This window comes from Penicillium hispanicum, assembly GCF_028827665.1.
Source record: "Penicillium hispanicum strain IBT 35686 chromosome Unknown utg000008l_segment0_segment0, whole genome shotgun sequence".
Taxonomy (NCBI): domain Eukaryota; kingdom Fungi; phylum Ascomycota; class Eurotiomycetes; order Eurotiales; family Aspergillaceae; genus Penicillium; species Penicillium hispanicum.
The window spans coordinates 1,235,989-1,262,222 of record NW_026623200.1 but is presented as its reverse complement, the minus strand read 5'-3'; the positions used below and the strand labels follow the sequence as shown (position 1 = coordinate 1,262,222).

Here is a 26,234-nt window from a genome sequence, read left to right as displayed (position 1 = left end):
GATGACACGTCAAGATGTCGAAATCGTCTGTGAAGCCACGGCTGGTTGGTGATCAGCCGGGGAGATAAGAGAGATAATGCACGAGACAAGAATGTGGGGAGAACCGGCGCTAGACTAGACTGGGCCTTACATCATCTCCTTATCAGTGTATCAATTGGATGTGATTGGGCAAATCAAATATCAACTAGATGTATTATATATCGCCAAATCCTGCCAATCAAGAGACCGGGGTGGATCGGAGCCTGGTTGACTGTAGAGAGTGCAAGATAATAGACTGAGCACGAAGTACATCAATCGATACTATCACCTACTAGGTAGACTCTACTGTCCATTCGCCTCATTTGATATGAGTGCCGAGGAGGACAGCACCTATATTTCAAGCCCATAGCTACCAAGTCCGAACGAACATGAGGCCAACCGTGAAGGCCAAAGTGTTGGTCAGTGTGAGTATATTCATTCGCAGGTACTAGTGCATTCCCTGAGAACCTCTTAAGTAAAGATAACAGAGAAACCGCATCTTGTCAAATCAAGCACAACTTGTCATGGACCGATAGAAGACTGTGGTTGGGCGGAATTGCCGCGTCCCGACAATCGCGCCATTTCCGGCGAACGGAGATGCCGCAGGATCGCAGAACCAGCAGTTCAACATGGGGTCTGAACCTAGAACACCCTTGCCCTTGGAAATCACTGTATGGAGTCTCCGTCTGTTCTCGCCACAGCTAGCTTGCTCGGCCTAGTCAATGTTAGAAAAGAAAATCCTCAATAGAAGTACTTCAAAGGCAAGCGCTCAGGCTCGCAAATATGTCCCACGCCCCGGATTCCCTTGCGAAGATAGGTGATACGAGCTGTCTAGGGATGAAAACTAGGGTATTGTCTGCCAATATCCGAACAAAGAGCAAATTCATAAATCATAGCTGTCGCACCGCTAGCAATGACTAAATATCCGGCCATATTTCCGACTACCGCGACCCATCAAAGACCAGCTAATGATCAATCGGCTGCAGCCGATCTTTCACAGATATTTTATGCGCAGAGTCGGGGATCGGAGGTGATTCGCCTACGGTTTCATCCCTATCGCGCCAACTTAGCCTGCGTCCAAGGAGATTAGAGTCAAGGATATCTTACAGCTTCTGATCCGGGGGCTGGCCCTCCAAGACGGAGCTCGCTCCCTGGCGTCTCGATCGCCCATGGGCAACGATCCACGGACCCTTGAAAATGCGATCAATTTCTTCCACGGACGCGCCTGCGATCTCGGGGACGAGCAGGTACACATAGACCAGGGCGCCGGCACACCACGCAGCGAAGAAGACAAACGCACCCCAGTCGTGGGTTCGCTCCAGGAGCGAGGCAAAGGCAAAGGTCATGGCGTAGTGGAAGATCCAGTGGAATGTCTGTGATAGTGCGGCGCCGAACGAGCGGATGCGATTGGGCCACAATTCGCCGCCGAAGACGTAGGGTAGAGTGAGAAGGCCTGCGCGAAAGAGTTAAACCATGCACCGAATAATGCATCCCAAGTGATTTTCAGACGTACCGACGGAATAGCCTAGTGCATGTACGAACAAGGCTGCCAGAGCTGCCTCGCTGGCAGCATGGGAGACTCGGCCTTCTTGTTGGGCTTTGATGTATGCCGCCAGATAGATGTCAGACGCCATTTGAAGAGCGACTCCAAAGAAGAGTGAGCCTCGGCGTCCCAGTGTGTCGATGAAGAAGAATGACGAAAATAGGGCGAAGAAGAACTTGGCGAGCGTGTACATGCCGTTCAAAAAGAGGTTGTGAGTGGAGTTTCCAGCCAGGCCAACGGCCTCCAAGACGGGGATGAAGTAGTTCGTGATCGAGTTCCCGCCCGAGAATTGCGGCAATGCATACATGACGATGGCCTGCTGGAGACGACGGAGGTTGGGAGGCTCGGTGAACATCTCCCTGGAGATACTGACGATGTGGAATGGGGAGTGGTCATCGGGCTCGCCGGCCTCTGTCTGGATAGACTCCCGGATCATTTGAAGCTCGCCGTGCACTCGAGGATGGTCAACAGGCAGACGTCGCAGCTTCACAAGAACATTGATGGCCTCTTGGTCACGACCAGTCATTAGTAGCCATCGTGGTGATTCGCAGAGGGAGAAGCTGGCCACGACCCAAAGGAACATGAAGATGCAGGGAGCAAACCACACAACCTGGTATTGTAAGTTGCGTGATGCCATGTGCATCTCGATGCCGTAAACGCAAAAAGTCGCGGCCATGAGAGAAATCCCCATGCTCACCGAGTACCATGCCGTCAACAACCCACGTATTTCAGCGGGGGCAATCTCAACGATGGAAACAGCACCGGTGACGCTCAAGGAACCAATCCCTAGTCCACAGATGATTCGAGAAGCGTATAGTCCCGATGCTCCGGGGCTGAACATGGCCACAATCTGTCCAAGTATCCAAGTGAAAGTGTACAGACGAAAGGACCACAGGCGGCCAATCCGATCATTGATGAAGAATGACAAGGCGGCCCCGACTGCATCACCAACGTATACGAGAGACACAAAATCCCTAGTCGAGCCGGCCCCGGACTTGGAGCTAATACCGAAATGTTGTTGGAAACTAGACAGAGATGAAACCGAGGAGGCCGAGCCTTGGTCCCATGCTGTGGATGGATGGAGTCAGTCAGGCTGGGGAGAGCAGGAAACGTCGGAATCCACTCACTCAAAGGGATGGCAGAGGCCGCGTACATCATGGCCGACAAGAGCAAAGGGCGACTCAATATGACCTCGCGTGGTGCGGACTTGATCTTTCTGTGGTACTCGGCCAGTGTGCTCCTCCGGAGCATATCTGTGAAGCCCATCTTGGACACAACTCCCACACGGGTTCGATTGACAGTTAGTTGTGTCGACGAGCGACAGATTGAAGCAGTACTGTGAAACAGAAAGGACGGAATATCAGCCTTGACCCAGCAAAATACACACAAAGTTCAGTTCGCTTTCTCCAACGGCTTTATATCCCGCTTCCAGGGGCGCGGCAACCCCGACCCTCATGATAGCCGGAGCGACCTGTATCAGAGCTAGGTTAAACCAGCATTGACGGTAGATCCGAGACTCGTCAGGGTACAGGCCAATCCATCCAGTGCGATTGGTGGAGCCAGCTTATCGTGGAATCGCGGTGCACAGAATTGCGGGGTTAGAGTTATGGTTGGAAGACGACGGAAATGCCGTTCTTTGGCGGCGCCAGATGTTGGCATGACGCGCATCGCGATAGCCAGAATCTGTAGGTCGCAAGGCTGCCAAGCGGTGGGCGACGGAATTTCCGCGTTTGCAGATCACCTGGACGGCAATCCCGTTACTTCTCAGGCGACTTAAAAGAACATCATCCAAGTCGTATAGAAGATCCTGTGCTTTCGTCGTTATCTTGACTCTTCTATCCTTTGACTGAATCCAGACAAGATGACTACTTCCGAATCTCGCGTGATCATTGTCGGCGGCGGCGTGTTCGGTCTGAGTACAGCGCTGTGGCTCGCGCGTGGTGGCTACAAGAACGTCACGATATTCGATCGATGCGACTTTAAGAAGACCAACTACAATCCAGCCGACGGGTGTGATGGAGCGTCCGCAGATATCAATAAAATCTTCCGCGCGACCTACGGCAAGCAGAACCAGTAGGTAGACTCATACTTGGCGGTCCCGGGACGAAATAGTGACCGTTCATCTAGTTCCCAAGATCTTGCGCTGGAAGCAAGAGATATCTGGCTCGAGTGGAATCGGGCCATTCAAGCCTCCCATCCCTCCGAGCTCCCACATCCACTGAGCCCGGAGGATGAGCTGCTGACGCTGTGCGGTGTTTTCCACCTGGCCGATGGACCTGAGATGGTCGATCGCTACGTTGAGAACTTGCGAGTGATGGAGGAGACTGCACCTGCCTTCCGCGACCTTCAGTTTGTCAAGGTACGACCAAGCAAGACCCTTCCGGTGCGTTACGTGCGCGTGTTAACATGGAGTCTAGAACAGCTCCACGGACGAGAAACGCGCCGATGCGTTGGGCCCGGAATGGGGCAAGAAGTATCACCTTTTTGACGGATTCAGGAACGGTCTTACAAATGGCTTTCTGGACGCGGGATCCGGCATCACTCTTGCGGACAAGGTATGAATCGAGAGATTTTCCCTTGTGACGCCACTGACTGGCGCCATTCAGGCCTGTGTATATGCGCGGCATCTGTGCGAAAAAGCCGGTGTGAAATTTGTCCTGGGCCGACCTCAGGGAGAACTGGATAACTTGATTGTTGATCAATCCGGTTCGAGCAAGCGGATCACCGGCATCAAGACCCGCGATGGCCTCAGCCACTCTGCTGACCTTGTCATTGTGGCTTGTGAGTATAGTCATGAGGACTGGTTTGCAACTATTGACATATTTCACCAGGCGGTCCATGGTCATCATCGGTTGTCCCAGAAGCCCACCGCTCCGTCGAGGCCACGATGGGAACGGTTATGTTTATTGATGTCCCTGAAGACAGACCAGATCTCCGAAAGAGGTTTCATCCGGACAACTTCCCCGTCTGGCGATTTCTGGAGGGCGAGGGTGAAGAGTAAGCCCCGCAGGGTCTTTTTCTGGATCTCCCACTGACTATCATGTTAGCGCGTATGAGGGAGGCGGCTTTCCTATCACCAAGGAAGGTCGACTCAAGTTTGGCTTCCGTGCTCGAAAAGTACGTGCCAATTCTACGCTATAGTGTCAATCTTTGCTGACTGCTGCCCCTCAAAGTTTACCAACTTCCAAGCCCATCCAAGACAGGACGACTTGTATGCTGTCTAATCCGCCGCTCGATGTGATCTGTCTATGCAACTGTTAACATTCGCATGCTTTAGGCGCATCTCCACTCCTCGAACAAAATACAGCCCAGAGCCCATTCACACCGTGCCTTTATATGGTCTGCAGCTCATGAAGCGGGTCATTGGTGGACTGTTCCCCGAATTGACTGAAATCGGATTTACTGATAGTCGGGTTGGTCTATCTGCGTCTCGAAAAGTGTTCTCGCGTGGAATAGTTGACTAAAATGCACCGCAGCTGTGCTGGTACACAGACAGCATCGATAACGAAGTAAGTGGCCCGCGAGAGCAAATGCAGGATTTCAATGGCGATTCTGACACAAACCAGTTCGTTATTGACTATGTTCCCGGGTACTCCGACTCGCTGTTCATCTGCACAGGTGGCTCGTAAGTACTGGATGATGATCATATGGGACTTGACTAATTCGAACCATCTAGTGGCCACGGCTTCAAATTTCTGCCTATTCTTGGCAAGGTTGGTTTAAGCATCCTTCGCTATGACAGGGATTGTAGGAGCTGATCACATCGCGTAGTATGTCAAGAACCAACTCGAACGGGTTCCCGACCGCTTCACTCCTCTATGGAAGTGGCGCGGTGTCGAGGAGGGCAAAAAGTGCAACGGACTCGAGGAAGGAGAGTCAGGCCCTCGTGAGATGTCGAAGCTGAAGCTGGCGAAGCGTAAGGAACCCCTAGTGAGGTGGAATTTCGGAAGCAATACTAACGCCGGAGTTCAGCCGAAGATTTCCAATTCTCGGTCAAAAGCTCACTTTGAAAGCGGAAAGCCCATCGTAGATAATGTGCGCTCCGGTGATATTTCGTGAATAATCGAAAATCCAAGCTGAACTGGAATCACCATGAAAGTTGTAGGTAATACCAAATATGGGTCGCTGTAACATAACAAGCCTTGATGGTGTAATGGTAACACGGGTCACTAGTAATGACTTGCTCTCAGTTCGATTCTGGGTCGAGGCAAGGCTTTCTTTTTTTCCACGTCAGAAATATACTCCCCTCTACTGTCTGCTGAATATGAAGTGTATCTATCATTTGTCGAGACTATGGAGATTGATTCGAATCAATCCAGAGCACCTCTGGGGGGAAATGAATGGTCTAAACTTGATCGGTTGGAAATATATATTTTGGGTATATATGAGCGTCCGTATACTATTCACCTCCCCAGCCCTATAGTTAGAGCTGTACTTGGTTATGATATATATGTATCTCTCTGCCCTCTTCTCTCGGAGTACCTAAACCTTCTGGTGTGCCATGGGTCTAAAGCTTGCCGCGGGGTTCTGTCCATCCTCCAGCACGCTTCACCTCCATCAGTTCCCGTTTCTGCAACTTCGTCTTTCTCTCAAGGGGATGTTCCTTCAAGCTGATGCTTTCAAGCCCCTCAATGATCTCATCACTAAGTTGAATAGCCTCGTCGAGTTTCTCTTGCAGTCGATAGCACCTAGCCAGTTCCATCATGGCGCCCAGTCGATCTGGATGGAAGTCGCCTCGATACGATGACAGATGCCGCTGGGATTCGATCACTTTCAAAAGCGTTGACTCTGCCTCTGCAAGCCTCGATTGACCAATGAGGATAGTCCCAAGTACTGTCCTCCCCATCAGAGTCCCGATGTGATCTTCACCCAAATTGCGATCCGCAATGGGCAACCCGCGGCGAATGAGCGCCTCGGCTTGATTGTACTCGCCCAAGGCAGAATTCAATCTCGCCAGATTCACCATCGCTAGAAGTGTATACGGATGTTCCTTGCCGAGCTTGTCCTCGCGGGACTGCAAGACCTGTCGCATTGTGTGCGAGGCCGCAAGTAAATTCTCCTCCGTGAGCAAAGAAAGCATGGCCAAATCTTCTTTCACGACTAGCGTTTTCAAATGCGTGGGACCTAATAAGTTGCTCATTTCTCTGGCAGACGATGTGAGGAGTTGCTTTGCTTCATCGAGGTCCTGCCTTTCGTAGAACTTTGCAACTGTTCGCCCGAGCCCACCCATGGCGGTCAAGGTGTTTTCGTGTTTCAAGCCTTTTAGTTTGAGAAGTCCCTCGACGGCGTGTTTCTGAAGCACCCTGGCCTCGCTATATCTTCCTTGCTGCCATCTCGTTTGACCCAAGGTATCCATCGTCATCAATGTCTCATGGCTACCAGGCCCCAACGAAGCTATACATGCTTGCAAGACAGCATCTTGTAGGTCGGATGCTTCGTCCCCCCTCCCTTGATTCCAATAGGTGGTGGCCAAAGCCAGAGTGATCGCCCGAGCCCTGGGGTGACCCAGCCCCAGAACCTTGTCGGCGTATGCTTTCACGCATAGCTGGAGCTCTTCAGCTTCATTCCAGCGACCGTTTTGAGCAAACACTATGCTGAACTTGGCATAGAGCACAGCTTGAGATCGACCAAAACCCGATCCCGCTCCAGGCCATTGCACGAGTCCATACCACCGACGCCTGCGATTTTCCATGATTCTCCGCTCGATTACCCCCTGGCAGCTTCGCACGTGGTCGATGTGAGGAAGAATGTCTCTTCGAAAGAGCTCCTCAGCTTCCGTATCCTCGTACGGTGGGAGGAGAATAGAGTGGGCGAGCGTTGTGGCTGCGATATGTGACCAAACGGCCTGCTCGGGTGTGCTCATGCCAGGTCGCTCGCGCGCCCATCGGTGCACTAGAGGGTGCATTGAGTAGCTATTGTTGGATTCGTGGTAGGTGATTAGCGACATTTGCACGAGCTCCTTGAGCGCGTAGCGTAACCGGGCTCCGTCGAAAAACCCCGACTCTCTGCCTTCCCGGATAAAACGAGGGAGAGTAGAAGGACCGCGGTCTTGGGCGATGAACCCAAGTATCAACATGCGCATTTGATTGTATTTTTGATACCAAGTCAGCGTCACTTTGGGTTCTTCCTGGTCTGCCTCCTCTTGTTGTTGCTTTTCTTTTTGGCAGTTGGACACGGCCTTTTCCAAGATGTCAAAACGTATGTTTTTGAAATAGAAGAACGAGAACATTTTCAGCAATTGAATCGCATCCCCGGATTCTTCGGTTCCCTTTTGTTCGATGCCCCTGTAGGACAGTTCGTACGTTGCGAGAGCACTCATATTCCGCTCGTATTGGTCCCCTGACCATAGGGATGACCTGCGTATTCGACGAATTCGCTCCCAATCTTGGTCGTAGAATGTCAAATAGTCTCTGAGGGAGCATAGACCATTTCTGATGGCGGCGCCAGCATGGACCAAGGCCAGTGCAAGATAGCCCAGCTGTTTCGTGATCTTGGTCGCCCACGACGAGGACACAGGATCCCACGGCTCTGCTAACCGGGCAGCCCGCAAGAGAAGAGCACTGGCGTCGTTGCCTTCCATCCCTTCGAACTCAAAATAGCGTGGCCCAACATTGCCATATATCTTATGAGCCGGATTTCGTGTGGTGATGATGATATGGCCTCTGTCACCTTTCGGGAAGTAATCTTGCAGGTCTATCCCCGGATCGTCAGCGTTGTCCATGAGTAGCAGCCATCTTTCTTCGCGATTGGAAAGCCAGTGCATCGCTGCATGGTGGTTGGGTTCCACTTTTCCGAATTTCGCAATCTCGACGTAGGTCTGCTTTGTTCGTTCATGGGAACTCGCATCGATCCAGAAGACGCCCCAGAAGCTTTGAATCCGGGCGATGATTAGCTAGGTCAGGTATCGCGTGGTGGATGGAAAAAGGAAACACACCTTTCCCGATTTTGTTCGGCAAATTTACAACTGAATTGTGTCTTCCCCGATCCCCCAATGCCGCAGATAACAAAGCGTTGCTGTTTTGGCGGTTCGTCAACGCTGGAAGCCAATAATATCTCTTGCAGCTCCGTCAAGTGCTCATTTCGACCGGTGTAAACGCTGCTGACAGGCTGAGGGATATCGAAAAACATGTTTGGTCTTGTCGCAGAGACTGCATTGGCGACCGATTTGACAGAGTCTAGGAATTTTTTGGTTCTCGACAATGTCGCGATATCCTGCTTGTCTTTGTCGGCATTCTTTCCACCAGAATGCTCCAAGCGGTCTTCCAACGTCTCGATCTGCAGCCTAAAGCTTTGGGCTTGCGATCGGAGATTGATCGATATTTGATCGAGCGTGTCATGAGATATTTGATGGTAGTGCCTATAGAAAGGTCAGCATTTCCACAGTGGTCATCCGAGTAGGTTACTCTGGTACGGACAGATCAAAGCCAGTGAGCAAGATTTGCAGGTTCTGTTTTTGATATGACAGCTGGTCACGTAGTCGCTGTATGTCCGTGGCCTTGTCACGTCTGCGAAGCTCCTTGCTCAGGCCATCGAGCTTTCCAGTAGACCGGGGGGCAGCTCGACCGTAAATCTCCTGGACAAGAGACTCTAGTTGCGTTGTTGTATTCTGACACGTATTGATGGTCTGTTTACATAGATTCAACAGGTCTTCGAGGCTTCCTGCCTGGAGCGGAGAGGTGATTGCAGAGGTTGTATGACGGGCATCGAGGCATTCTTTGACTGAGACGACAATAGCTCTTAGAGACTCCACCTCGCTGATCAAAGTTTCGATCTCCTTCTGCGTAGCAACAGCGGTCGGGATTTCCCTCAAGAACTTGAGGATGCGCCAACATGCATCCGCAAGGGATAAGGCTCCCACGGTGAGTGAGAAGGGGTCCATCTCCTCAAATCGGGGTTGGTTGAAGAGACGAAGTCGTCGGCATAATGTTGTCGTTCTGGCGTCCAGGTGGGAAAAGAGGAATTTCCGTCGGTCAAGGCGGCTGCCACAAGTATGTATGTATTTCTCTAAATACATGCATACATATATGTACATGCATACCGGCTGCCTCATTTTGCAGTAGTCTGTATCAGTCTGCATTAGTTAGATTGTATGATTGGGATAGCGATATGGGGCGCAAAGTGTATATACCTTTTACATACACAGCTGAACCCCCGAGTGCTTATAGGCGAGCGTTTATAGGCCGGGATTTGTGGGTTCCTACGTTAGCGCGTGACAGCCTCAGCGATGTGCATTAGGGCCGTTCCAGACCCCAATAAGAACGACATGGCTAGCCGAGAGGGGTTTGCCAAACAAACGTCTTGTACTTTCTCTTGTCTGCTGATATATCCCAGCCCCTTTATATTTCAGCTCCGAACCAAGCTGGGCCAACAATTCCGTTGTTCTGAATCGCCCTCAGGCCTTTGTTTCTTACTTCCTATAAGCGGCATGATATTCACTCCACACCTACTGCTTGCCGGATCTGTGATATCGGTGGTCATCTATCGACTTCTCACACACTGGTGGGAACTGCGAGTACGTTTGTTCCAAACAAGTGGGCTTTCCTCCGAGCTCATCCTGACTAGCACCCAAATCAAACAAATCCTCTTCATTTTCTAACTATCGTGCTAGGTTGACCGAAAGTTCGCAGCTTCCAAAGGCTGCGAGCCGCCGAAGAAATGGAACGCCAAATGGCCCCTGGGGCTCGATTTGCTGCTAAAGGCGTTTCGGCAAAATAGCAAGCAGCAAATACTTCAGTTTTTTCTTGATGTAGTCGCCGAGTCGGGGAACACTTTCGAGCAGAATCTCCTCTTTTCTCGGGGGATTGACACCATGGATCCCCGAAATATTGAAGCTGTTTTATCAACACAGTTCTCAGGTTAGTGTCGCTGTCATAAAAGCCCCGTCGCTACTAACGTATGGCGAACTTCAAGACTTTGGGCTTGGACTTCGCCCGCCGACGTTTGACCCCTTGCTGGGAAGTGGTATCTTCACCCAAGACGGTAAACATTGGCGACATTCGCGAGAGCTACTACGACCGCAATTCATGGCAAACCGACTGAACAATTTTGAGCAAATTAGAGACGCCGTGGACAGTCTCATTTCTTGCATTCCACAGGATGACGTGGTTGATCTGCAGCCCCTATTCTTCCGCCTTACTTTCGAAACCACTCTCTTCTTATTATTTGGACGGCATCTGCCATCGGTCAAGTCGGAAGACATCGCGGGCCGTGAATCTGAGTTCGCGGATGCTTTCAATCTAGGCCAGGACTATCTTGCCCAGCGAGGCCGTCTTGGTGATCTCTACTGGCTTCTAGGAGGAGCGAGGTTCCGGGAGGCGTGCAAAGCTTGCCATGGGTTTGTAGACCGAGCTGTCAAAAAGGCCCTAGACAGCTCTGTCAAGATGAAAGCGACAGACTCAAACACAGAACCTTATGTCTTTATCGATGCACTGATCAAGGAAAGTCGCGACCCCAAGGTTCTGAGAGATCAATGCCTTAATATCTTATTGGCCGGGAGAGATACCACGGCCTGTTGCCTGACATGGGCTCTGTGAGTGAAGTGATATCCATTGACTGCGCTGGACTCTAAGCTGACTCGAATTAAGCCGCCTATTAGTGCAACATCCCCAGGTGCTCTTCAAACTTCGCTGTGAGATTAGGGATGCCATTGGTGTTGGCCCGGAGTCGAGGATCCCTACCATTAGTCAACTCAAGGCTCTGCCCTATCTGTCACTCGTCCTCAAAGAAGGTATTTAAGAATCTAGGAGCACGACTATTTGGTACTGATTTAGCGCTGATTCGTGTCAACAGTCCTTCGGTTATACCCGTCAGTCCCGGTCAACTCGCGAGCGGCTGAGAAGACAACGACGCTCCCTGTCGGTGGCGGCCCTTCGGGCACAGCTCCTATTCTCGTCCGGAAGGGCGAAGCAGTAGGGTATTGCGTTTATGCGATGCATCGCCGAAAAGATATTTACGGTGCAGATGCTGAGCAATTCCGCCCCGAGCGCTGGGAGCAGGATGATCTGAAGAATGTGGGATGGGCATATTTACCCTTTAACGGAGGACCCAGGGTGTGTTTAGGACAGGACTTTGCCCTGTTGGAAGCTGGATTCACGATTGTGAGGTTGCTTCAGACATTTGAAATTATTGAGCCTACCGGGAGATCTTTTCAAGCACCTCTTGGGGAGGAAAAGCAGGTACTCACTTTGGTAGTGTCGAGTGCCGATGGGTGTTGGGTCAGGATGAGAAGATACGGGGCCTTGGACGCTTAATAAAGCACATTAGATAATTGAGTAGACGCATTAGAAGAAAGATGCACACTCGCCAATTGCCTGATCAAATACGTCCCGGCAGCTTCATACGTAGCTTGGGACATGGACAGCCTTCCCCATATATCCTGCAGATCCACTCTTATCGCCCGCGGTTCCCTCCGGATTACTTGCGACATCGCCAACCCACCATGCCGTCCTTTCCTGCGATGCGGGCGCGATATGCCTCGCTGCTGAAACAATTCTCCACCTCGTCCAAAGACTTCGATATCCTCACCACCATCGCCGCCGAGCGCATCCCCCCTCCAAGAGTTCTTTACGTGCTGGACTCGTCATTCAACCCGCCAACGTATGCGCATCTCCGCATTGCCAGCTCCGCTCTCCTCGAGAATCTTGAGCCAAGCTCTCGTCTGATCCTCCTGTTGGCTACTCAGAATGCCGATAAGCCCTCCAAGCCCGCCCCCTTCGAGGACCGGCTTGCGATGATGGAGCTCTTCGCCAATGACCTGCGCGCCCAGCTGGCCGCCACTGCTGGAACACCAGAGGCTCCTCGGTCCATGGACCGTATGCCTGCCATTGACATTGGCGTGACCAAAAAGCCCTATTTCGTCGACAAGGCATCGTCGATCGAGGCCTCGGGCTGCTATCCTACTCCTCTGGAGCAGGTTCATCTGACCGGCTATGACACTCTGATCCGCATCTTCAACGCCAAATACTATCCACCAGACCATACATTGCAGCCACTGAGTCCACTCTTCTCCCAGCACCGGTTGCGGGTGACATTTCGGCCAAGTGATGAATGGGGCAGCAGGGAAGAACAGGAGGAATTTCTTCTTGGTCTTGCCCGCGGCGACCGAGAGGCGGAGGGTGGACGGAGGGAGTGGGCGCAGAGAATCCAGCTGGTCAATGGCAGAGCACCGGGCCAGCCACCCGTCAGCTCCACGAAAGCGCGCGAGGCCTCACAGTCTGCACCTGCAGACCTGGACTGGCTGGTCCCGGATGAAGTGCGGCAATTTGTTCTGTCAGAACGACCGTATTCACCGGACAGCAGGATTTAACGCTATGGCTGTTTAGTCACTGGACACCGTCCACGGCCAGAATTCACAGAAGGACTATCAGATTAAAGGACAACACAGGAGTATAGCCTGATATTGACCGCAGATCGGAGATGGTACATGTATAGGTAATATCATGAACACCGTGCTGATATCAACGACGCCGAATGTCCCGTCGGGCTTTCGAAATCCAAGCCCGCCACTTTTAAATATGTATCGTACACTTCAACAGGTCTCGGCAAGGACACGAGCAGTCCTCACTTGTCATCATACACGCGTTCATGAACTGTCCTCCTCTTCCTCTCTCTTCCCAAGGGTGTATGCAAGTCCACCACCAACCATGTTCGTCAAACACAGGGCCATTGTCGCGCCGCGCACGATTCCGCGAGCTCCGAACTTCTTCATTAACGGCTGTCGCCGCCGGCCCGCGAGGAGCAGGTACAAGCCAGACCAGGCGGCACTGATCCCGGCGGTGTCCGTCTTGAATCCTTGGATGTTTGCATAGCTGGTGAAAAGTAGGACAGGCGGGAAGAGCATGGGGAAGAATTGGAAGGGGCGCGCATGCTGCGCGGTGATAAGCGAGGCGAGGAGAGTCGGCGGGAATGAGTTTTCTAAGAGAGAACGGTGTTAGCACTCTTCTATTTTGCATCTTGTATTCAACGGATATCTGAAGGGAAATGGATCGCCCCAGGCAAATGACAAAAACCTACCACCCCATGCTCTCAGGCGCTGCACCATCGTGTGCTTCGTTTCCTCGATTGTAGAATCGTCCGCCATAGTGAGGTTGCGTGCGGTGGTGATTGAACGGAGAGACAGAAGACCACTTGTTTGTATTCCTGTCTGAGTTTCGCGTCAAGTTCCCAGCACTAACTCGTCTGATTTTCCAGCGAGGAGCGGTCGAGAGCAGGACTGCGCGAGTGGTGTGGGGGAACGTTCGGAGAGTATACGATAAGCGCATGCGCAATTGGCGTTCCGGCGCTTGGCAACGACCACCTAAGACTATACTTTTCCCCCCAGTCGAAACCACCCCGTCAGCCACGCTCCTCGCCCGCAGTGCGTTTCATCCACGAGACTCGTCCTCGACTGCCCTCTGCGCGTTTCTTCGAGGCTTGATCTGCCTGTCAGCCTTTTGGGGGATTGGGTGCCCCTTTCTCCGCGGTCCCACGCCACCAATCCAGTCATTGCTCTCACCCCCTCTCTTCGGCTTTTTTGCATCGCGGCCTGCGATATATTCCTTCGTCCCTTGACCACAATGCCTGCTACGGCATCTGGGTCGGATGCCCAAGGGGGCAGCGCGAGGTCCCGCGAACATAACCAGGGCAACCAGGACCGCAAATACACGCCCGAGCAGAAAGCGGCCGTCATTCGCATTCGAAAATGTTCACCAACCGAGTTCTACGAGATTCTTGCAGTCGAACGCACCGCGTCGGACGGTGAAATTAAGAAAGCATACCGGAAACAGAGTTTGTTGACACATCCGGATAAGAACGGGTATGATGGTGCAGATGAGGCGTTCAAAAGTGAGTGAAGAGAAGGCCTACATGCGTCCAGTGCCGCTTCTGACGCTTTCTGGGCAGTGGTTTCGCGTGCCTTCCAGATCCTCTCCGACTCCGATAAGAAATCTCGATATGACAAGTTTGGCGGAGATCCGGATAGCAGATTTAACCCCAGCGCGGGGGCTTCAACCGGTGGTGGTGGATCGCCCTTCGGCGGATTTGGCGGTGGTGGATTCCCACGGTCTGGTACTGCAGGGCCAGGATTCGACGCCGAGATTTCACCCGAAGAGCTCTTCAACCGGTTCTTCAACGGCGGTTTTGGGGGCATGGGGGGTGGCGGGTTCAGTCCATTCGGTATGATCTTATCTACACTGTCTACTCCATCTTCTCGGCTTACACTACTATCTAGGTGGTCCACAGTTCGTCTTCAATATGGGAGGCGGGCCAGGGTTCCGTGTGCACCAGTTCGGAGGAGGCGTGCCTCGCCGACGTCCTCGCACCACACCCGCTGGTCAGTCCGAACCGGCCCTTGACGGCTGGGCTATCGTGCGTCAAATGCTTCCTCTCCTCATTCTCTTCATCCTTCCTCTTCTTTCGTCCATATTCTCGGGATCGTCGACCCCGTCCGGCCCGACCTATCGACTCGACACTGCCACCCCCCCACATATCATGGGCCGCACGACACCCAAGCTGAACATCAATTACTTCGTAAACCCCGTGGACGTGGAGGATTATAGCGCACGGAAGCTTCGCCAGCTTGATCAGCGCGTGGAAGTCGACTTTGTCTCATCGCTTCGTTACGCGTGTGAGTCCGAAGTGCATCTGCGGGACCGGAAGGTTCAAGAAGCGCAGGGTTGGTTCTTCCCGGACGTGGAGAAGATGAAGGAGGCACGAGCCATGGAGTTGAAGAGCTGCCGGCGGCTAGACCAGCTGAAGGGGAGATACTAGGTTGGGTTGGTGTGTAATTGGATGTTTCGATGCTGCCATTCTGAGCTTCTTTCCCGAGGTGTCAATAGCACATTCGCGGCGGGCGGCGTCTATCGGGTTCATTTTCTTCTGCGTCTTTTCTGTACATGGCCTCATTTTGAATTGCATTTGCGCTCTCGAAGTCTCGATTGGAGACATTGGAGCCGCGTCGCTTCCGAGTATCCTGTTTCACTACCAAGTAGGCACTGACCACTCTCGATGATCGCTAGCAGGCAGCCGCCACACAAGGACGACTCATTTTAAAGCCCAGTGAATGCGCGTTGAGCATCACGAATTGAAGTTGCGCTGATGTCGGCACAGGATGTATGTGCTTAGTCAAGTGGCATCATACCTACCCCAACACAGAACATGCGAGCGAATCTCGGCGATCACGACGGAATCTCCAGCCTCGCTTTGCGCATTTTCCCCTTCTTTGCGGCGTGCCCTCGTGGATTCTGGATTTCTGTCATCCTCGCTCGCTTACTCGTCTGTTGGCTTTGATCGGTGTCGCTACCTGCATGGTCTTAGAGCCTCGGTGGCTCCGACGACTCACCTCGACCTTCACCTTACTCTGCACCAGAACATCTCCTCCCACACTTGCCAACCACCGTCGTCTGCTTTTCACCCGCCGTCACACCTGATAGAAACCCGAGAGCGACAATGTCGGACTCACTCTCGGACGCGGACAAGGTCTGTTGGCCACCGGCTTCCCCTCCCCGGCCGTATCATTTTACTCCGCAGGCGCTGACCACACGTTTCCTGCAATTCAGATCCGCAACAAGCGTCTTGCCAAACTCGCGAACCCAGTGTCCGCAGCGTCCAGTGCAGATGGATCCTCTGACTCGCCTCCAAACTCCTCCAACCCCTCCCCCTCACGGTCGCCGCTGCCCACCCAACCCGCGTCTACCGAATCACAAAACGCACCATCTCCGGCGGCATCGACACCACAAAACCCGGAAGGCAAGCGGATAAAGATCACACCAGCTGTATCCACTCCAGAGCGGCCGCGCTCGACTGCTCCGCCCACTGCGGGGACTCCTCCGTCTGCGAAACCCGAGAGCATTGAGACCTTCGAAGACCGGACCCTGAGTGCTGTGTTCAAGCTAACCTTGAAAGGCGATGGCCAACGAGTCTTTCTACCTGGACTGCGGAGCGAATTGGAAGATGAGGGCAAGGACCTGCGCATCCAAATAGCCACTTTGGATCAGGCGCTCCTCGAGGCTGCATCACAGGCGGAGAGGGGACGCCCGCTAGATTATTTGTTGCCGTGCTGGAAGCGGATCACAAAGCTGCATAAGGGATTTCGGCGGACACGGGATGATGACCCGAAGTTCCAGGTCCTATGTGAGGCGCGTCGGCTGTGCATGAGCTACTGTATTTTCGCGATTACCATGCCGGAGATGTTCGGGTACGTTGGAAAACAGACAATGAACACGATGATAGATTGCTGGAAGTTGACTTTTTATGATACAGAATTGAATCCCCGGAGCGGTCTCCGTTGGCTTCGTATCTGTTGGTTGATCCGGAAGATGAAAAGGGCGTCGATTTCGAGTTCATCAGCGAGGCTGTTCAGCGATTCGGTGAAGATGAGAGCATTAAGCCCGCTTTTATCACCGCAGTGGAGGAGCTGAGCGCGCAACTCTCCAACAAGGACATTAACGATGATTATAAGCCCTACGCGACGGTTCGTGCAAGGGCAGACGTCTACTTGGCTACGCATGCTAATATCTCATCCAGGCACTGCGAAATCTTGTTCGTCATGCGACCATTGCGTCTGCTATCACAGAATCATCCATTTTCAATGCTTCGAAAGACCCAGCTCAGTTCGAGAAGGTCACTCTCCTAGGGCCATGGTTCCGCCTGTCGCCACTTCAGGCCAACGTAACACTGTCTTATTTCTCCAGCCCCAAGACCCGTGACCAGGCATACATCTTGAATGCACAGCGATCTCTTCGCATGACACAGCAGATCATCACGTCCGATCTCCTGGATGTCATCAACCACATGATCCGTGCCTCCAAGGAGGCCCGCGATCAAGTACTTGACTGGTTCGCCACAGCATTAAACATTAACCACAAACGACGTGCAATGCAGGTCGACCCCGAGCAAGTATCGTCTGATGGATTCATGTTTAACCTTACAACATGTCTAGACCAGCTCTGTGAGCCCTTCATGGATGCTACTTTCACCAAGATTGACCGCATAGACGCCGAGTATCTTCATCGGGATTCGCGGGTGGACATGCGGGATGAAACAAAGATCAACGCAGATCAGCATGCGTCAGATGCGTTCTACTCTAAGAAGGCACAAGGGACTTCTAATTTCATCACCGAGATCTTTTTCTTGACGGTTGCTGCACATCACTACGGCAGTGAGTCATTGACTTCAAAATTGGAACAACTCGAGAAGGATCTACGGCACATGGAATCTACGATCACCAAATTTGAGCTCGAGCGGCACCGCTGGGCTAGTAACCCCATGCAGCTGCGTGTTTTCGAGCAGGCGCTGAAGAAGTACAAGGACAAGCTTGATCTGGGTCTGGCATTGAAGTACAGTCTCCAGGGCGTGCTGTTTGACGATCAGTGGCAGGCACGTTCAATGTTGTTTATGCGGTATGTCACCGTCTGGCTTTTGAGGCTTGTTTCGGGCGTGAATTTCCCAAAGGAACAAATCACTTTGCCTCTACCGGTGCAGCAACCGGAAGTGTTCCAGTGCCTACCGGAGTATTTCCTAGACGACATCGTCAGCAACTTCAAGTTCATTATGTGGTGTATGCCGCAAATTATCACCGCTACCCAAGGTGACGAGCTGGTCATGTTGTGTATTGCATTCCTCGAGAGTTCTGCCTATATCAAGAATCCATACTTGAAGGCGGGGCTAGTCTCGATTCTCTTCCGGGGCACCTGGAATCGCCCTGGTGGTGCTCGTGGCGTCCTGGTTGACCTGCTTAACTCCATGGAGTTTGCCAATGAGTATCTCCTTCATGCCGTTATGAAATTCTACATCGAGGCAGAGCACACTGGCACGCATACACAGTTCTTCGACAAGTTCAACATCCGTTTCGAAATCTTCCAGATCATCAAGTGCATCTGGCCCAACACCCTTTACCGCCAGAAGCTGTCTAATCAAGCCAACCAGAACCTTGATTTCTTCGTCCGTTTCGTCAACCTCCTCCTGAATGATGTGACCTACGTTCTCGATGAGTCCTTTGGGGCTTTCAAGACAATCCACAACACCCAACAAGAACTCGCCCGGCAAGGCAGTTCTATGGATCCTACTACACGGCAGCAACGCGAGGAGCATCTTTCATCGGCGCAGCGTAGCGCCAAGTCTTACATGCAGTTGACCAATGAGACCGTGGCCATGCTCAAGCTCTTCACTGACGCGCTAGCCGACTCATTTACCATGCCTGAGATTGTCCAGCGTCTAGCTGACATGCTGGACTACAACCTCGACGCTATGGTGGGACCCAAGAGCTCTAACCTCCGCGTTGATAACCTGCAGGAGTATGGGTTCAACCCTCGTGCTCTTCTCAGTGAGATCACGGATGTTTACTTGAATCTCATGGCGAAGGAAAATTTCATTCTGGCTATCGCCCGTGATGGACGGTCCTACAAGCCGGCGAACTTCGAGAAGGCCGCGGAGATCCTCCGAAAGTGGTCTCTCAAGTCGCCCGAGGAGATGCGCCGTTTGGCCGTCCTGCAGAAGAAGGTCCAGGAGGCCAAGGTAGCCGATGAGCAGGCAGAGGAGGATCTGGGCGAGGTTCCCGATGATTTTCTCGGTATGTCTCCATCCAGCCCCCTGACTTTCGAATATATGTTAACTCTTGGTCAGATCCCCTTATGTACACTCTTATGGAAGACCCGGTCATTCTGCCCAGCTCTCGGGTCTCTATTGACCGTTCCACCATTCGCTCGCACTTGCTTAGTGACCCTCACGACCCCTTCAACCGTGTTCCTTTGAAGATGGAAGACGTGACACCCGGTGAGGCACCGCTGCTGGTCTATACCTTCGCATCACATTGCTAACTTCTGCAGACACCGAGCTCAAGGCCAAGATCGAGGCTTTCAAGAGCGAGAGAACGGGCAAAAGGGCTCTAGCACCGGAACAGATGGATACCTCGGCTGGTTAAGCAGAGGTCAATTGCTCGTATATAGACTGATGATAGACCTGTAGCTCAGCATGACCGCTTTCCCCATTTGGCCTGCGTTACATCACTTTTCTCCCGCGTAACATCCAAGCTTTCCCAGCTCTAAGCTTCTAAACTCCCCGCTGTAGCAAACCCCTTCTTTGTTCTCGTCTGTTCCGGCTTGACTTCTTCCTCCAGCTGGTCCATGGGGACCACTGTCTCGACTATTTGGACCTCGCTGTCCTCCATGAATTTCTTTCCTCCATCCCCGGCCGCCTACACGGCCCTCGTCACCGGCTTCCAGTACTTCCCAGTGGTAAGTAAACAAGCCTGGAGAAAGACGCCAAACGTGGATTCAATAGAAAATACTTACCCAACGAACCAGTTCACAATCACTCAGTGGGCTACGTCATGGCATCCGGCCGGAAAAACCTCCATGCACCGCTCCATTTTCAACCTCCCCGGCCGGATCGCCTGGTGCATCATGGAGATCGCCGGGCCGATCAACTTGGTCTACACCCTGTCCCTGGGAACGCCATCTCTCACTGAGCTGCCGCGAACACACCAATTCGTGGCAGCGCTGTACTGCATCCACTATCTCAACCGGGCTATCATCTCACCTTTTTTTTCGGCACCGAGCATGTCGCCGATCCACCTGTTCGTCATGAGCAGTGCTGTGGTGTTCAATTGGTTCAACTCCGCCTCGCTTGCAGGGTGGCTACGCGGCTATTCCTTGCCCATTTCGGGCTTCCGCACCGATGGTGCTGGTGCCTTGGCCCCCGCGTCCTTCCTTGCCTCGGGTGAATCCCCGGCTACTTCTTCCGGTCCCCTAGTCACTATCCTTCCCGTTATTGGAACCGTGATGTTTGTCATTGGGATGACAGGCAACATCTACTCGGAGACATCCCTCTTCCGCTTCAGACGGGAGGAGGCCGAGAAACGGGCCGCAAAGAAAGCAGACTCTCCGTCTGCATCCGTCGCAAATACAAGCGAGAGCACGAGTAACAAGTATCATAAGGTCTACGTGATCCCGCCAGCTCAGGGTGTCTTCCGCTCAATCTTGTACCCACACTATGTCTTCGAGTGGCTTGAGTGGACGGGGTTCGCGCTTGTTGGGACTGCCGTGTTTCCTATTTCGTCGTCCGGAACTGCTCCACCACTTCGGCCTGCGCCGTGGGTGGTGCCTGCAGCGTGGGCAGCAGATCGGCTGAGTATCCCACTGCCGCTGCCGGCGGTGATCTTCGTGATCAATGCGGTTACGAATATGCTCCCCCATGCGCGGTGGGGGCGACGATGGTATGTGGAGAAGTTTGGGGAGAAGGGGGTTGCTGGACGGGGGGCGGTGGTGCCGTGGTGTGCTTGGATGTGAGCAATACGGGGATAGAAGCCGCGGACTTCAGGGGTTCTCGAGTCAATCATCAATCAATCTGGATTTCCAATATCAGTCCTTCTATCGCTTTTCGCCGAGTCGGCACCCGCATAGAGTGGCTCTTTCAATTTCTAATCTCAATTGTCTCAAGCCGTCGTGGGCCTGGGTATGAGCTGAACTCAATAGATGCTAGGTCCATGAAGTCCGGCTAGTTGACCACATTTCCTTCGCCCATACGCAAAGCTACTGCATATGTTCAGCCAGTCGTTCCATTCCGAGGCGGTTCTAGTGTTCTAGTCTAGCAAGGCTTAGCGACGATAAGCCTTTCTCCCCGGTTTCGGCCCCCCGCCCCGTGGATCTTGGACTGCTGACACTGCTTCGCGATTCCCAGTTCGCATCTGCCCAGCCTCTCGTTATGCCTCCGACCAAACAACATGGCGAGCATAAAGGAGGCCAAATCCCGCCTCGAATTTGACGTCGCCGCTCCTCCCCGCTGGGCGTATGCAGCCGGCGACACCATTATCGGCAACCTAGTGCGCCAGGCCCCCATCGTCTGTCCTGAGGCCCTGGTGGAGCTGTCCTTGTTTGGCTTTGTGAGAACGAGAATTACCAGGCTGAACGGCAATACTGGTCGCGGCACATACCGTGGCCAATATACGCTTCTGGCTTCCTCGCCGGCGATCATCTACCGCGGGCCATTACACTTGCCCGAGAATAGCGACGAATCACTTAGCTGGCCATTTGAAATCAGGATCCCTACGGAGCCGCTGCAGTCAGTGCGAAATCATAAGCAGGAGACCAGTTTCTTGCCACTGGAAACGGATCACCCTGCCCACCATGTTCTGCCAGGCACCTTCCACGCAACCAAGGAGGGTGTGACACACTCCTTCGACGGCAGTGTCGAGTATTACCTCAAAGCTACGCTGAAGTATACATTTAAGACGTCGAAATGCTATAACGCGATTCAGCCGATCACGATTCGCCACCCGGTGCCTTATCTCGATGCCGAGAAGCGTTATGCCACGAAGAAGATTGTGATGCCGCGAAGTATCCAGACCCAACGACTGATCCCGGGTATGGAGAATGCAGATCTATCCCTAAAGGACAAGGCGCTGAAGCTCTTCGGCTCGTCAAAGGTGCCAGAATTCCACTACAACCTCGAACTCGACGTGCCGCTGGTCTTGCAGCTAGACGACCCACGGCCTCTGCGGGTGTTAATCAACATTGTCCCTATACCAGACAAAACCAGCGGCTGTATCCAGGACAAACCTTGCGATGTCCAGATAAACTGGGTCAAGATGATCGTTCAGTGTAAGACGATGGTTCTCGCGCCCAGTGAGATGCGGCTCCACTTCGCCCATAGCGAGCAGAATTCTTTAGATCTCGACTTGCACCTCCCACATGCATTCCACGATCTCGAGACGCCGTTGGTGATATCGACCGGCAAGGGCAACAAGCCCGTTGATCTCGGCAACATGTTGCAGCTCCGTCTTCGGTCGGACGGTCTGTATTCTGGCTCTCGCTGCCTGGCCCCGGCCCTTGGTCTCTACCCGGATTTTACCACCTACAGCGTTAGGCATAGCCACATGCAAAAGTGGGTTGTTTGTATCACTGTGGCTGGCGAGACGCGGACTATCCAAGTATGCGCTGTTGCGTCAGTCATCGGGATGCCATAGAAGAAAGGCGAGTACGATAGTGGGAATGGTCGGGTATGGAATGTACTGGGTGTAGCATAGCATCGTCATGCTCCATGGCCACCGTTTAATGATATGAATAGACGACATATAGAAACTTGACTCGAACTCAGATATAGCCTTGCCATACACACATTAACTATGTATTGGAAAAAGGAAAAGACGAACATGTACCAAATCGGGCTCCCGCATAAATATAAAGCCGGCCCACATCGAGGGCTCACCGCCCAGTTCTGCCGACATCAAGACCCACGTAGATCGAAGTATATCAGGATGTTATGTCCGAGTGAAGAAGACACAAGAAGTGAAAGATTCCATCAATTCCAGGAAAAAAGAAAAAGAAAGAAAAGCGCACCCCATGGCAGGTGTTGACCAAGGCTCCGGAATCAGGGTCATCCTGAATAGTTACCTCTCGGCTCTATCTAGGCAGTTAGACCGGCGTGTACAAGTACACTACATGAGGTGCGGTGCTGATTTAGTCCTTTTTACCTCTCATATCCCCCCAGAGGCTTCCAATTTTGCTGTTGTGAATTCTCAGGCTGCCTTCAGTGGTTCACCTCCCCAATAGCTTATTCATTCAGGCCTCTACGCTCGACTGTATACACTACCACTTCCAAGAGAGAATTGTCGCAATTGGATCATGGCATCTGGATACAAGACAACTTCACATTCATGAATTGACTTGATTTGACGGAGCAGTTGTTCTAAGGTAGATGCACGTAAGCTCACTGCGCGCGTAAATATTCACGCCTGAGTAGAAGGTCTCTGAAGCACCTCGGCCTCAAGGTGCTTCAGGTGTCCTTCCACCACCTCGTCATGTTTGCCTTCTGCAATAAGTACAGCCCTGGCATGATCAACCATCTCTGTCGTGGGCTTCTCGCGGATTCCTGGCTTCTTGTTGGACGAGTAGTATGCCAGATACTTATTCACCAAAGACACTGCATATTCGCCCCAGCGCCGCTGTATCAGCTCGTTATCTCCAAGCTGCCGAGCATCGTCCAACTGCTTTTTAGCCGTGGAAGTCCTGGGTGCCCAATATTCGACCTCCTCTTTGAATGAGCGTTTCTTTTCACTGCAAATTTCTTTGAGTGTCCATTCCAGTCCAGCTTCCATTTTCTTGTCAAGCCTCCCCTCCTGGGCGAGCACTCTCCTGGCCAAGCCAACCATGGCTGTTGTGGGCTTTGTACAGTTACCTAGCACCCATCCCTTGTGAAAAAAGTAGAGCCACTTGGCGACAAGCACCAGCTCGTACTTTTGCCTTGTAGATACTTGCCTGTGAGTCCATTCATCTTTCTTTTGATAATTGAGCATAGCATGTTTCGCCAGATAGTGCTGGTAAGTTATCCAGTTCTTCTGTTCCGTCACCGATAATCCCTCGTGGGGACTCAGGTCTGGCCATGGCTGGTATGGATACTCGACGTCCATGCCTTCGGGCTTGTCCACAAGGAACTTTTCAGCCCATGCTGGGTCAGCATTGTGTGCATACTGATTGTGCGCATAGCGTTGGTGGACACGCCCACGGGGTTTTTCCACTCGGGACTCTGTTTCTTCATCCAACTTTCCCGCTTCTTTCAAAACCCCCGTGGCATACTGGAGCATTGATAATGTTGGCACGTAGTTGTTGGTGGAGATGGGAATGTTTAATTTCAGCGAATGTAGACACCGTTCCACCAGGGCGACTGCCCACTCTCCCCATGCCTCTCTCAGAGCATGTGTATGTTGCAACTCGTTCTCTGACCTTGTCACGCCGTAGAGATCATCGAACTTGCGTTTTTTCTCATAAGCGCGACTTTCCAGCAGCTTATTGTAATCTCTCTCCGAGGGTTCGCCCTTCGCTCGGCGGGCCCGGGCCTCAGCACGTTTTTGCTCTTGATACGCCTTTTTTGCAGCCTTGAACTCGTCCGAGTTCCTCAACTCCTTGACATGGTCGAGGAACTCACGTCTCTCTGACTCTGACCTATTCCGTGCTGTCTTCCGAGTCTGAAAGCTTGGGGAGGATGAGCTTCATATACACCCCCATCCTTTGGGTTTCCTCCCATTCAATGGATTCAATGTCTTTGATTGTTGGGGGTGTCTCTTGGCTGAATGCCGCTTTGACTCTGGGTGGGGTGTGAGTCGACACAAAGTCGAGTATGTACTGGTCTGGCCATTTCTTCAGCACCGCCGTCCAGAACAGAGAATTGCGACGTACTCGCAACCCTCTCAAGACTTTTTGTACGCGGTCCATAAACACCGGATACTGCTCAGCAAATATTAAGTTGAGTGTCGGCTGATCGTAGGGTGGAATTCTTCTGATGAAGATGTCGACAAACTCTCGGGGCGCCATCTTTTCAAGTATCAGCAGGGTGTAACTCAAGTAAATTCAATAGAAGCGTGAATCAATCATAGAGATAACCCAACGTACACTGAGGAATAAGTGAGGATCTGAGTGAGCGATGGTAGGAGATATGCTAGTAGGAGAGCGGTAGGTGAAGTGCACATGGACAAGAATGAATGTCAATTGTCTATCCAGAAGAGAAGGTAAAGGATGTGTGTGTGTGTGTGTGTGAGAGAGAGAGAGAGAGTGAGAGAGTGAGTGAGAGAAAGCCATATATATGGCTGAGGCGACTACCTAGGTACCTGCCAGCCTAGCTAATAGCCCTTATGATTGGTTCAAAATAGAGGTCAGTCCTGCTTCGAGAACCAGATTCACTTATATCTGGCATTCTGTTATGGTTAACGACTATGCACTACTTATATCGGGCCTGAGCTATAGTCTTTTGGCTCAGTGGTAAGATATGTGCGTAGGCGTACCTTGATATATTCGGCTTTCTTATTATTATCCTCCATATGACCTATAGGAGTTCTATATAGGGGAATTTTATGATTAGTATATTGATACTCCTACTCTGTTCGGCAGCCTATTTAGATTTTTGATTCCTCTAAGATATTTATAGATATATGCACTTATATGGACTTACATATGAATCTATATATATAGCTATAGAGCCAGAAGTAGCTGTTGAGAAAGGGTATTCAGCACTTTTGTTTGATATACTACAACAATTTTACTTCCCTTTCAACAATACTAATCAAAGGGGATTTGCTGGAACAGATGTATTATTCGCGGAAGCAACCCTTGTAGCGGGCTATGAGGTGTGTCGAATGATTGCTGTTTAATAGAAAAAGGAAATCTCTCGATCTGCATGGAGTCAAGGCATGCGCTTTACGCGTCGATGAGATACCAGAGGGGGTCAAGGATAAGGGGTTCTACGGCACTCTAGAACAGTGTATCGAAAAGTGTCTAAGAGAATGATAGGGAGAAAGAGGGCATAAGCGACGGTTTGCTCCCATTAGTAAGTGCCCTGGTAGTATAGATTAGAAGAGTTAGGACAGTAAGGACAGAAATGGGGTCTACTTAAGACATCCATACCATCTAACTTGACAAATCAAAGAAGTCCTTGGTATCGTGGACTGCTTATTCCACACTACTTGCATGCACAATAGAAATGCTCGTATAGAATGTATATTCACAGCTGATTCTACACGGTAAAGTAGTCTCGTCTCCAGGTGTCTCGCCGGGTAAAGCCAGCGAGAACCGAGAACGTAGGAAATTGTTGAAATAGTCGGCACCGAATAAAGGCACCCATGTTGAAATCGTCAGTCATGTTGAAACTCCGTTAACCCGCTTTTGGTGCCCTCTTAAGCCGCAAAACCGTTGAAACCCGTATGTTGAAC

The 26,234-nt window shown here is 52.0% G+C and overlaps 10 protein-coding genes across 10 annotated transcripts; 6 read left to right on the top strand and 4 right to left on the bottom strand.

Moving 5' to 3' along the window:
- Positions 1–983: 983 nt before the first annotated feature.
- Positions 984–2,827, bottom strand: N7459_009309 (uncharacterized protein; the record flags this gene model as incomplete). Its single annotated transcript, XM_056948477.1, has 4 exons — positions 984–1,071; positions 1,126–1,471; positions 1,532–2,629; positions 2,689–2,827. 4 exons carry the CDS (start codon positions 2,825–2,827, stop codon positions 984–986), a joined length of 1,671 nt encoding a protein of 556 aa, XP_056795702.1.
- Positions 2,828–3,422: 595 nt separating this feature from the next.
- Positions 3,423–5,571, top strand: N7459_009308 (NAD(P)/FAD-dependent oxidoreductase; the record flags this gene model as incomplete). The annotated part of the gene is made up of 13 exons (XM_056948476.1): positions 3,423–3,634; positions 3,689–3,920; positions 3,979–4,116; positions 4,168–4,342; positions 4,393–4,558; positions 4,609–4,678; positions 4,735–4,772; positions 4,839–4,974; positions 5,038–5,070; positions 5,128–5,186; positions 5,238–5,274; positions 5,333–5,477; positions 5,534–5,571. The coding sequence occupies 13 exons, from the start codon at positions 3,423–3,425 to the stop codon at positions 5,569–5,571; spliced, it is 1,479 nt and encodes a 492-aa protein (XP_056795701.1).
- A 497-nt stretch (positions 5,572–6,068) lies between these two features.
- N7459_009307 (tetratricopeptide repeat domain-containing protein) lies at positions 6,069–9,440 on the bottom strand (the record flags this gene model as incomplete). The annotated part of the gene is made up of 3 exons (XM_056948475.1): positions 6,069–8,430; positions 8,496–8,918; positions 8,977–9,440. 3 exons carry the CDS (start codon positions 9,438–9,440, stop codon positions 6,069–6,071), a joined length of 3,249 nt encoding a protein of 1,082 aa, XP_056795700.1.
- Positions 9,441–10,370: 930 nt separating this feature from the next.
- Positions 10,371–11,094, top strand: N7459_009306 (uncharacterized protein; the record flags this gene model as incomplete). Its single annotated transcript, XM_056948474.1, has 2 exons — positions 10,371–10,416; positions 10,472–11,094. 2 exons carry the CDS (start codon positions 10,371–10,373, stop codon positions 11,092–11,094), a joined length of 669 nt encoding a protein of 222 aa, XP_056795699.1.
- Positions 11,095–11,999: 905 nt separating this feature from the next.
- On the top strand, positions 12,000–12,866 carry N7459_009305 (nicotinate-nicotinamide nucleotide adenylyltransferase; the record flags this gene model as incomplete). Its single annotated transcript, XM_056948473.1, has 1 exon — positions 12,000–12,866. One exon carries the CDS (start codon positions 12,000–12,002, stop codon positions 12,864–12,866), a length of 867 nt encoding a protein of 288 aa, XP_056795698.1.
- Positions 12,867–13,142: 276 nt separating this feature from the next.
- N7459_009304 (uncharacterized protein) lies at positions 13,143–13,640 on the bottom strand (the record flags this gene model as incomplete). Its single annotated transcript, XM_056948472.1, has 2 exons — positions 13,143–13,474; positions 13,574–13,640. 2 exons carry the CDS (start codon positions 13,638–13,640, stop codon positions 13,143–13,145), a joined length of 399 nt encoding a protein of 132 aa, XP_056795697.1.
- A 475-nt stretch (positions 13,641–14,115) lies between these two features.
- Positions 14,116–15,307, top strand: N7459_009303 (J domain-containing protein; the record flags this gene model as incomplete). The annotated part of the gene is made up of 3 exons (XM_056948471.1): positions 14,116–14,383; positions 14,441–14,713; positions 14,769–15,307. 3 exons carry the CDS (start codon positions 14,116–14,118, stop codon positions 15,305–15,307), a joined length of 1,080 nt encoding a protein of 359 aa, XP_056795696.1.
- Positions 15,308–15,694: 387 nt separating this feature from the next.
- On the top strand, positions 15,695–20,823 carry N7459_009302 (ubiquitin-ubiquitin ligase UFD2; the record flags this gene model as incomplete). The annotated part of the gene is made up of 9 exons (XM_056948470.1): positions 15,695–15,811; positions 15,854–16,015; positions 16,096–16,733; positions 16,799–17,009; positions 17,063–19,106; positions 19,160–19,309; positions 19,363–19,452; positions 19,604–19,770; positions 19,840–20,823. The coding sequence occupies 9 exons, from the start codon at positions 15,695–15,697 to the stop codon at positions 20,821–20,823; spliced, it is 4,563 nt and encodes a 1,520-aa protein (XP_056795695.1).
- Positions 20,824–21,257: 434 nt separating this feature from the next.
- N7459_009301 (uncharacterized protein) lies at positions 21,258–22,499 on the top strand (the record flags this gene model as incomplete). The annotated part of the gene is made up of 1 exon (XM_056948469.1): positions 21,258–22,499. The coding sequence occupies one exon, from the start codon at positions 21,258–21,260 to the stop codon at positions 22,497–22,499; it is 1,242 nt and encodes a 413-aa protein (XP_056795694.1).
- Positions 22,500–23,261: 762 nt separating this feature from the next.
- On the bottom strand, positions 23,262–24,843 carry N7459_009300 (uncharacterized protein; the record flags this gene model as incomplete). Its single annotated transcript, XM_056948468.1, has 2 exons — positions 23,262–24,467; positions 24,709–24,843. The coding sequence occupies 2 exons, from the start codon at positions 24,841–24,843 to the stop codon at positions 23,262–23,264; spliced, it is 1,341 nt and encodes a 446-aa protein (XP_056795693.1).
- Between the last annotated feature and the right edge of the window lie 1,391 nt (positions 24,844–26,234).